The sequence below is a fragment of the Mugil cephalus genome, chromosome 1 (assembly GCF_022458985.1).
Source record: "Mugil cephalus isolate CIBA_MC_2020 chromosome 1, CIBA_Mcephalus_1.1, whole genome shotgun sequence".
Lineage (NCBI taxonomy): Eukaryota > Metazoa > Chordata > Actinopteri > Mugiliformes > Mugilidae > Mugil > Mugil cephalus.
The window spans coordinates 22,102,438-22,113,680 of NC_061770.1; the positions used below are offsets into that span (position 1 = coordinate 22,102,438).

Sequence of the window (11,243 nt, forward strand, 5' to 3'; positions counted from 1 at the left end):
CTAAATGTATGGATGCATTCAAAAGGTGGTAATGATCTGTGTGACTGGTTAGAGCAAATATGTGGTTTAAACTAAAGTGGTGTAGTCAGACTTGGTTCAAGAACCAGGCTCATGTTTTTAATTATGTGGGATTAGCTGAAACTCTGCTAAATGAAAAACATCTTTGATTTTAGATGCACTGTCAGATTTATTATTTCCATGGAAGGCCCTTTTAAACATGACACTAGATCTTATTCTCTGCAGCACAAACCCTGGCGTGGCACACTAAGCTCTTCTCAAATGAACACCAGTCACACAAATATGAGACCCAGGAAGATGAAAATGGTCAGAATATAAAGACTGGTGCAGTGACTATAAAATCTAAAACATTCTTAAGACAAAGGTTGGTGGATTTGTGTGTTTTATTTCATTCATAAAGCAGCATCTATCATTCTAAAGAGTTTTTATTTAGGAAAACTCAGTTCCATGTAGCTTTGGTTTGGTTAAGTCTGTTATATTTCTCATTATTGTGTCTATTACAAATCAAATACTGAACATCAGGAGGAGAATTTTTTTTTTTTTTAAGAAAACGATTCAAGTAACTGACTTTTTCTGCAGTGATACACACTTTACAGGAAGTGATTATAAATTCCCACTTGTTGATAATTCTATATATAATGGAATGGACACCGATCAAGCATATCATTACGACCACTGACAGGAGAAGTAAATAACTGATGTTTAGACATGTAGCACCCACCTAGACCAGACCAGACACAAAAACAGACGAGGAACAACTCAAAGAAGACCTGACCTCAAAATTCACTACATCCCAGACCAATCAAATATCTGTGGGATGATCCACAGAGACCCCGCCTACATAGAAATGTTTCTTTTCATTCATATATAACCAGTCAAGAAGGATACAAGCCAATACTCTAGGTAGTAAAAACTGAATAAGTTAATGGATATACACACAAATAGGCTATTTTTAAGTGTTTGTGTAATGTTCCTTGTACTTTTGCTGTGAAATAGTAAAATCTACAATAGAAGTGACTTTGACTGAATGAATCTATGGACATATATATGTAGTATACCTATTAGAAATTTATGAGGAATAATTAAAAAGGGGTACGAAGTCCTTTTTCCTGAACAAATGAGCTGTGTTTATGTTCATTTTTTGTCTTTTTTTTTTGATTCAGTCATTAGTCATTTCTTTCTGTTGTATGTGCTAATGGTTACATATTTTATACGTTTGTAAATAAACGTATAATTCATTCATTAATTAATTTGAAAGCTCATAAAATAGGAGCATGTATGTTTGGCAGTGGTTGAATAAAGAGTTACTCACTAATGAGTTGTAGTCTAGATAATAAACTTTTATGCTGTCTTATTTATTCATGTTGTTTGACTAATAGAAGTTTAATCTAATTCAGACGTACAAACTAAAGATATTGCTCCAAGTAACACCATATCCTGAAGGTTGTATCCTCATGGATTTAGGTTTTTACCGTAGTCCCACCCACAGGAAACACACAGACTCCGCCCGGGTCGAGTTTCACTATCAGGCGGCATGAAACAAACGCACCCCGAGAGTCAGAGAAGACAGAGAAGGTAAGTTGTCGTTGTTGTCGCGTTTGTTTTTAAAACCTCCTTCTTTCTTTATTATTTTTTTTGTGAGTTTATATGTAATTTGTTTATTGGATTTCTGCCTATGACTGAGACAGAGAAACTTTATTCACTGTTTCAATGTAGGTCAACGTTCTGCTGAGAAAGCGTCTCAAAAAAAAAGCAGTCGTATTTCCTCATTTCGCAAGAAAATATGGAACAATGTAAGATGACTAACAGTTTTCCTGTCAACAGCATGTACTTTAGACATGGAAATTAATCAATTAATTAAATAATACACAGTTGACAACTGGAAAAGAAGCGTCAAATGTCTCACGTGACTTTGACGTCTATTTTTATCGCTAAGGCTATAAACTAAAGTTAAACTGATTCAATAGTTTAATAGTGATAAATGTTGACTTCATTGGTAATCCTGAGAAACTCATATCTATGTGTGTTATGTACACCGATCAGCCACAACATTATGACTGACTGACAGGAGAAGTGACCATTTCTTTTCTGACAAGTCAGTGTTCTTCTGGGAATCCTCTGGACCTGGCATTCATTCCATCATTTGTGTGGATCTTAGTTAGACATGTACCATCTAATTAGACCAGAGGAACAACTAAAAAAAAAAAACCCACAGAGGCCCCTCCTCTTAAACCATAGGACCCAAAACCCCCCACTGACACCATTGTGTTTCTCTTTCGGAGGACAATTAATAAACATGGTCATAATGTTATAGCTGACTGGTGTGTATGCTGATAATATTATATCCTGGGTGATGATTAGCTCGAACCTAAACATCCAGCATGTGTGTTTGCAGAAAAGATAATGAGCTCCGATGATGATAATGATGAATGCTACTGACGTAGACTTCAAACTGTAACACTGCAACTGCAGTGTTCAGAATACAGAGAATGCAGGATAACAAACAGAACACAGTAAGATAAGATAATCCATTGTCTATCACACAGTGGGAACATTTGCAGTGTCGCAGCAGGATACATTTTAAGGACGGTGCATGCAAGAGATAAAAAAAAAGTAAGAAGAAAATCAAACAGAAATAGTATGTGGTCTACTGAGAGCAGGCGTGGCTGTACAGTATCAAAGCAGCAGGAAGGAAGTACTTCCATGGGTGGAGGCGATGCACCACGGAGGGGGTGATCACCCACCACCTCCTCAGGCTCAAGACGGCAGCACAGAACAGGACTGGCTTTCTTCCCAAGTCTGTTCAATGACATTTTGGGAAATTTAGATTAAAATAGGGCAGTTCGGCTTTATTATTATTATTATTATTATTATTATTTATACTGCGTTGATCCCTGAGGGGAAAATATGTCACGGTTGTTTGACCCATTCAATCACACAGAAGTGTGTACAGTTGGAGCAATGCAGCCTAAGGAGCAAACTGGGGGTTAGGGCGTTGCTCAAAGTGCCACAGCCATGGAGGGAGGTAAACCTGGGAACCCCCTAAACACTTCTCTACAAAGGAATTGAAACTGAGACGCTACCGTGAAGCCACCGAGCCTTTTAAAAGGCAGTGACCCTGACGTGATTTGAACACGCAACCTTCTGATCTGGAGTCAGACGCGCTACCGTTGCGCCACAGAGTCAGATACACATCCAGACAGCTGCACAGAGCAACACCTGCAGGCTTCATATGTTCACACTGAATTAGTTCATGAATTACCCAAATGCACTTTCTACAGTAAACACTGTATATGTCAATCCTGTCATTTTCCTTTTCAGTTTTTCCAAAATCAAGCTGGTGCAATAACTAGTTTTACATTGCTGAATGTCCCAGTTAACATGTTATCATTGAAATATTTTCCTTTTGCAATACCTACCAGCATTAGTTCTGCAATCTGACAACTGACCTAGCTGCAGGTTCTGGGGAACCAGAACTGCAACACAATCTTTGCAATATTTCTTTGCAATATTTCTTCGCAATTAACTTCAAAATCATAACAAAAAAGAGGAAGGTTTGCTGTGGGTGGTGATTTAGCGAAAAATCAAGAAAAAACAGGAACATACAAGTATCGGATAGAACACACAGTGGCTAGGTTTATTGGTAGTTGACAACCCACAAATGCACATTCTGTGAACTCTGGGTTGTACCACCTAGAATATATGAGGCCACGAGAGTTTCATTGGTTCATTGTGTGTTTTGAGTGCATGTATTTTGCGAGTTAATTAAAAGCGAAGCTAAACTGAAATCAGAGTTAACTGTACTTCTCTGAGGGGGTGTAGTTTTGGAGGAAAATCGTATTAGTTCACGATCATTGGACTCCCTTTGGAGGTTTACGTGGAAATGACCAGCTTGGAGAAGATTGAGCTAAAACGGGGATAAGCTGGATGATGAGAATATCCAAAATCATTAAAGACAGCTGACTGGACTTGTAGAGTTTCTTGAAGATGTTTCGTCACTCATCCAAGCAGCTTATTCAGTTCTGAAGGAGTCTATGGGTGTAACCCATCACAAACTCGCTTGACTAGTGTCCGTTAATGACAGATACTTACTCATGATGAAAATAAATGCATAACTGGTGGAAACAATGAGAACCAATGATCATGATGTATTAAAAAAATATTTTTTTTAAAAGAGAGCAAAACCTGCACAAGATGGTTTGATTTTCTTGTGGGTTTTATAAAAATAAATGAAGGTTCATATATTAACCCTATAACCAACCCTAAACCCTTCATACTGTTCACTTTGCAGTTTTTGTGCATTCAAGCTGTGTTTCATCAAATCTGTCTTTTTGAGGTTTTTGTTTTCTCTCTCATCATTGCTGCTTTACTTCTTCCAGTTTTGGGCCATGAGGTCCCTTTTCCTCCTACTGCTCTCCATCCTCGTGGGTGTGATTGATGTTCAAGGAGGTTCAGACTTCAGAGTCTGCGCCTTCAACCTCCATCACTTTGGAGACTCTAAATCAAAGAAGACAGATGTGATGCAGACTCTTGTCAGGGTAAGACAAAGATGGTTATGTATATATATATATAAGATCTCTCCCTTAAACGTCACAGAGAATGTGGTCTTTCCTTTTTGACTGTAACCCACACATTTCCTTGTAATGATTTGATTTGGGGCATAAAAAAAACTGATTACGTGTATCCATACAAAGTTATACAATTCTGTAAGAGGACAGTTGAGTTGGTGTCTGGAGACACTTCTTCATTACTAAGCACCTATACTATAATTATAGGGTGCAGCAATGTTGCAACTGGATACTAGCAAAAATGTGGAAAGGGTTGAACACACAGGAAGAGACAAAGGAGGAGATATGTGGGAACAAGAGGCCGGGGAATTAAGGTGAAATTCAGCAAGTTATTGCAATGACAAGTGATAGGAAAAAAAAACCTTCAGGTAACCATCTTGGTACCAAATTGAATTAACAAAAACAGAGGGAGGTAATTTGAAATAACTGAAAACTACAACTCTGTAGTGTTGCTGATGGTATTTTCTTTCCAGAGTTAACTATACAAATACACAAGCAATATTTTCAAGCTGTGCTTTTGTCATTTAGAAATGTTTGAGATGGAAAATACACATGAGGGTCCCCTAGATGACACTATGTTAGAATATCCAGAAACAATCCTCGCTACATTAGCTTTCACAGCTCTGTTTATTGTATCGGAGTTGCATGGTGCACACGTGATCCAGGAAAATATGAGGAAGATAAAAAAAGAAAGTCTTAATGAATCTCCAGCTGAGGAAATTCTGTTTATTTATGATCCATCTGATACTGAATATTAACAGATCTGTATCTTTGTTGCACAACCGGAGAGCAGAGCCAAGTGACATTCCTCAGCAGCTTATCAGCTGTGGTTTAGGCACGTCTTTAAATTCGTGCATTGGAAGCACACAGGTGTAAAATACGACCTCTGGTTCTGTTGTTTTGGAACTCAGACGACTAAACCTGCTTAACCCTCTAAATTGAGAACTAACATAAACTACAGTTACCTTAATAATTAGTGAGGTATTAAAAACATTAATAAAATTTGGCTTGATGGTTTTAGATGTCCTTTCTAATACTAATAACTAATTCAGTGACAAAATTTCACTGACCATAGTAAAACATTCACACAATTATTACCAAGGCCCATTTATCAAAGTGTGTGTGGATGACAGTGTGGCTACATTTAATAAGGAAATTTGAATTTCAACCAAAGTTGCATATGTGAGAAAAGATAAGCACGACTTCTTGAAACTTCATTACTGGTCCATATCTTGCTGTTAATTGTATTATCTTGCCAAAACTAAGCTCTTCTTCTTGTATTTGAGAGGGCAAGTCCATCTTGGTAGATCCCAGGGGTCGTCACTCCTAGGTTTGTCACTCCTAGAGAAGAACCTCAAAGCCCAAATTTACCTTCTTGATGGAACTAAACAAAGACAATAATCACTGTCATCATCTCATCTCAGTGTTCCTCTACAAACAGAAACACTTTTTCATGGCTGTGTTGTGTATCTCTTCCAGATCATTACGCGCTGTGATGTGTGTCTGCTTCAGGAAGTGAGAGACAGTAAAGAAAAAGCTGTACCAAGGCTGCTTGACCTCATCAAAAGGTCATCCGTTACTCACTTGAATACACACGTGCACATGTTTGTATAGCAATCATTGTTAAGACATTTGTTGACATAATGCGTTCCCTGGCCCCTTATCCTAATTATTAACTAGGGATGGTTATCGATTCCCTTATCAATTATTCCTGTGAATTTCTGGTTTAGAAAAAGCAGGCGTTCGTGGTTTCATGTAAACAACAGAAAGTTCACTCAGTTTTTGAAAGAATAGGTAACATAAGATAAGAGCTTGTATAAGAAACAAGTAGGACCACTGGATCCTCACTGGCACTGCTCTGTTGAGACTCACTCATTGATCGGAGATTATCGAACACAAATATTTTTCTTCTTACAGCAATTGCCAAACAAGTTTTAGGTGCATTACCACCACTATCTGAACTGGGGCGTAAAGATTCGGCATGAGAAGCATCGATGAGCATGTAGGCTAATCATACTGAGGAATTGAACCAGTTGGAACCTATTCTTAACCCTTAACCTTGTGAAGAACCGAGGAATGGCCAAAATGACCTCTATTTGCAGAAATGTCCTCATTTTGATGGGTGTAGAACTGTTCCTCAGAAAGATAGCTGCACAAGAACATATGTACACACATGCACATAAATCCGCGTTTTAATCATTTGGGAGGACATCACGTTGATTTTACCCTAACCTTAGCAATAGCCGTACCATAAACTCTCATCTTAACCCTTCAGAACCGAATGTGACATTGGAGATGCAATAAAGTTCACGGTTATTGAATTACCGTAAGTAACACTGTTGACATCTCAAGGGTATAACTATCTTTGTTTTTACCAATAAATTCCTACTCCTTTATCTATATATATATATATATATATATCCTCAGGCAAATGTTAAGGTCTTAAAGGTTTGAATGGTAAATTATGCTGGGTTTTATTACCTACCTACATCACAGGTATTAAAACTGCATTCATACACGTCCAAAACAGTCAAATCAGTGCTGTCATTCATTATCTTCAGAGACACTGCACTGCAACATTAACTGTTGAATCCTGCATCCTGTCTTTAACCCCCCACAATATTCAGGTACGACACCAGGCATGAGTACAAATCTGTGGCCAGTGAGAGACTGGGCAGGTCGGACTACCAGGAGCAGTATGTGTTCGTGTACAGGTGAGCTAACTTATGTATTCCTCGTTGCACTTTACTGCACCGAAATGTTATGTTCGGACTAGGCAAAGTTTTTCATTTTAACGGTTTTTAACTGTATGTGTGCAGGGCTAATACCGCAACACTCACTGGGCAATATCAGTACCCAGACGATCTACCAGGGGACGTAGATGCTTTCGCTAGAGAGCCCTTTGTCGTCCGCTTCAGAGCTCCCAATACAGGTCAGTGGTCTCTTGCTCAATATTCATGCGTAAGATAATAAAAATAATGATATTTAGAGGTATAAACACGTGTCCCTGCATCTTCTTCCTTTCCACCCCCTCAGCTATTAAGGATTTTGTCCTCATACCTCAGCACACCACTCCAAGCAACGCCACTAAGGAGATTGATGCACTGTATGATGTTTTGCAACGTGTGAGAAAGATGTGGAAAACTGAGGTATGGCCTATGGTTCGTGAAAAATTAAAAAGAAAAAAGGTTTGAAGTTCAGTTAATTAACTAAGTCGTATTCTAACCGTGGGTGTTGTTGTTGTTGTTGTTGTGTGCAGGATGTGATGCTTCTCGGCGACTTCAACGCTGACTGTGGATACCTGGCTAAGAAGAACAGGAAGAATGTTCGCCTGATTACAGACCAGAACCTTCACTGGCTCATACCAGAGGACACAGACACCACCGTGCGATTGTCCACGTCCTGCGCCTACGACAGGTGAACTCACACTCCTCAAAGTTTGATACAAACCCAGATTTCGTGCTTCAGTCCTTTGTTGTATTCATATCTCATGCATCGTAAAGCCCCTTAAAGATCAGACAAAGGCTGTTTATATTTATGCCATATTGTCAATCACAGTATTTCTCTCATCTTTTTTTTGCTTCAGACCAAAAATAGACAAAACGTGTTCAGTGTTGCTAAAAGTGGTGGTTGTGGGTGGGGCCTGAAAAATATCAAACCCCACCCCCACTTTCTCTGGTTTCACATGGACCCTTGTTTACCTGGTGAATGTACAGCATTTCTTTCTGTCCAGTGAAAGTTACACACCTTAAAGCCACAACTTCTCATTGTCATGCTACACTGACATTGTGGAAAAGATGTCCTGAAACTACATGTGGTTTATGGTAAAGTTCAACAAGTTCAATATATATATATATATATTTTTTTTAAGCTGGATTGTTCCATCACTGTGATGGCACGAATTTGCCTAAACCCAATCAGACCTTTACCACAGCACCATAAAAATTTCAGTTAAATATATTTGTTTATCTACAGCTTTCTTAATCCAACGAGTTTTAAAGCAAGCTACGACCGAGGCACGGGAATTATGTACAGAAAAGTATTAGCGCCACCCATGAGAAAAAAAAAATAGAGGAAGTAAAACTAATTTTTTTCATCTGCCACTTTGAGAACAAAGTCCAAATTTTGACAAAAAAAAGTAGAAAGTAGACATTTAAACCAGCAGTAGCATAAGGGAAGAATTTAAAATTGTATTGTGATTATTATTTGTTGTAATATGTAATATAATGCTGATATATTATATTGGATTGCTGCATGTCAGCAGTGACGTGGACATTGTCACACACTGTTTCCTTGTCCACTGAGGGAGGGACGTAAACTCCATGTGGTCCACATGCAGCTTTTTCTATTTTCTTATGGCTACATACTTGGTTATGGGATTATAGATTTCACTCGATTTGTAAAGTCAGTCTCTAAACCACTCTTTCACCTTGTTACGTAGCCCACAAGAACTGAGAAATTTGTATTTTTCACAAGGTGGCAGGAACAGGAACAAACATCAGCTCTGTGGACAACCTTCCGGCTACATCTCTGCTGTTTGCATCATTATTCTTAGTTAATTAATGACAGGATACGCCCTCTTTTCGTTTGTTTTTATTTTCCCGTCAGATCCTTCCCTCTTTTTTTTTTTTGGTGGGGGGGGGGGTTAAATAAAGTGTGTCTAACTCTAGCGCACACATGAAGCCAGAAGGAGGTAACCCTGCCTTTACATTCGCTTTAACCACGCCCACATTTCATTTCTGACCAATCACAATGACTTTGCAGCAATATCAGTTCATGCAGTTTTTCTAATTAAAAATAACAAGAGAAAGAGAAACATTCATAAAACTTTGTGTTTTTTGTGTCCATTCTCTATGTCTCAACAGGATTGTTGTGAATGGAGACAAGTTCAACAGAGCGATTGTGCCGTCCTCAGCCAAACCGTTCGACTTCCAAACACAATACGACCTGTCAGAAGATCAGGTAACAGTCCTTTGTGTGTTTGTGTGCACAATAGAGCATCCTAGAAATTGCATTCCTGGAGCCATTACAGATTAGTTTGGAATGTAATTCCAAATATATTTGTCAATTTGCAAATTAGTGTAGTAGAAAAATAAAGCAAGTGTTGGTTTTGAGACGCTCATTCTGTATTTTTCGTGCAGGCCCTGGATGTCAGTGACCACTACCCAGTGGAGGTCCTACTGAAGACCGTCGGGCCAAAACCCTTCAATCGAGGATCTTCCTTCACGTTAACTGGAAATGGGAAAACAGTTCACTCAGCGTTCTTGGCTTTGTTTTTCTTTTGCCACCTCGTCCTCCAGGTGTCGATGTGGTAGTTGAATAAGTGGACTAGGATGGAACCTCAGGGCAGCTGGCCTCGCGAACCTCATGGTTTCTCATAATGTGGGGTCAAACTTGCCAAATTGTACAGATAATGTTTGTCGGAACAACACTCCGTGTTTGGGTTCAAGGTTACAGAAAATATAGTTACACAACATTTACCTTTATGTAATTCACCTTATTGTGCAATAATCCGTGTGGCAGGGTATGAATGAGGGTTCGGGAATGTTGGACCCTTTTATTAATTTTATCAAGACAGTATCTAGGATACTGAAGCAGTGTTGGGCATGTATTGTGTGTGTTTACCTGTGTCTTTATGTAAAATATGCTGTAAGTCCGCACACAGCTACTCCAAGAAGCTTATCTGTTGTGAATACTTGATGTATTATGAATTTGTGATACAGATAATAATAAATTAAATTCAAGTCTGAGGATGAACTATTTATTTTATAGAATTAAACCCCCATATTTAATCAAATGTTAATGAATTGTTCTTTTTTTATTCCAAACTGGAAACTTTTACATGAGCTTCGATTCAGGTATTCTTTGTTTTTGCCTTTTAGAGCACGTGATAATTAATTGGTCCTGCAGCAGCGTGAAAAACTAATTGTGGAATGCACCAATATGTTGGATGTTCGGAAGCGTAAACGAGTGGCCTCGCTGAAATGTTGTGTTTCATTTAAGATTGTGAGCCTGGCTTTTCTTTTCACAGTCATCTGCATCCAGAAGTGGCTGATATCTTTCTGATATATCTTAAGCAGCTTCACGTGGAGCGGTTCTCAGTTAACGAAGGAGCCTCGTTAAAAAGTTAACGGGTGGAACTTCGTGTCTATTTAATGAATTGGAGAACATTTCAAAAAGATTTTTCCAGGAATTTGCGTATATGTTAATGACCTTGTAATCATGATAATACTTGTGTCTACCTTAGAGACTATACTGACCAGCCATAACATTATGACCTAACAATGTGTATGTCTCCCTTGTGCCTCCAAAACAGTTGTGTCTCATCAGGGAATGGATATGCGGTGTTATGGATCATCCCACAGATACTTGATCAGTTTGGGATCTAGTGAATTCGGAGGACAGGTCAACACCTCATGCTGTTATTTGTGTTTCTTTTTTTTAGTTGTTCCTAAAGCATTTTTGTATGTGTGTCTACATGTCTAAGTAACATCTAAGTGTTTCCCAGCAGAACACTGAATTGAACACAAGACGGTCGATGTCATTAACTTCTCCCGTCAGTGGTTTTAATCTTGTGGCTGATCGGTGTATGACAGAGGCCATTGTCGCTGTCATCGTTACTGTATGAATGTGGCTGCCACGGACACAGCCGTCAAA

At 38.7% G+C, this 11,243-nt stretch overlaps 1 protein-coding gene and 1 non-coding gene across 2 annotated transcripts; one reads left to right on the forward strand and one right to left on the reverse strand.

The window, feature by feature from the left end:
* Positions 1 to 1,513: 1,513 nt before the first annotated feature.
* On the forward strand, positions 1,514 to 10,336 carry dnase1l1 (deoxyribonuclease I-like 1). The gene is made up of 9 exons (XM_047596487.1): positions 1,514 to 1,593; positions 4,398 to 4,556; positions 6,066 to 6,154; positions 7,214 to 7,300; positions 7,406 to 7,518; positions 7,623 to 7,735; positions 7,846 to 8,003; positions 9,452 to 9,548; positions 9,728 to 10,336. The coding sequence occupies exons 2-9, from the start codon at positions 4,407 to 4,409 to the stop codon at positions 9,899 to 9,901; spliced, it is 981 nt and encodes a 326-aa protein (XP_047452443.1). The 5' UTR covers positions 1,514 to 1,593; positions 4,398 to 4,406; the 3' UTR covers positions 9,902 to 10,336.
* Positions 3,132 to 3,203, reverse strand: trnaw-cca. Its single transcript has one exon. It is a non-coding gene; the product is annotated as a tRNA-Trp (tRNA).
* Positions 10,337 to 11,243: the final 907 nt, after the last annotated feature.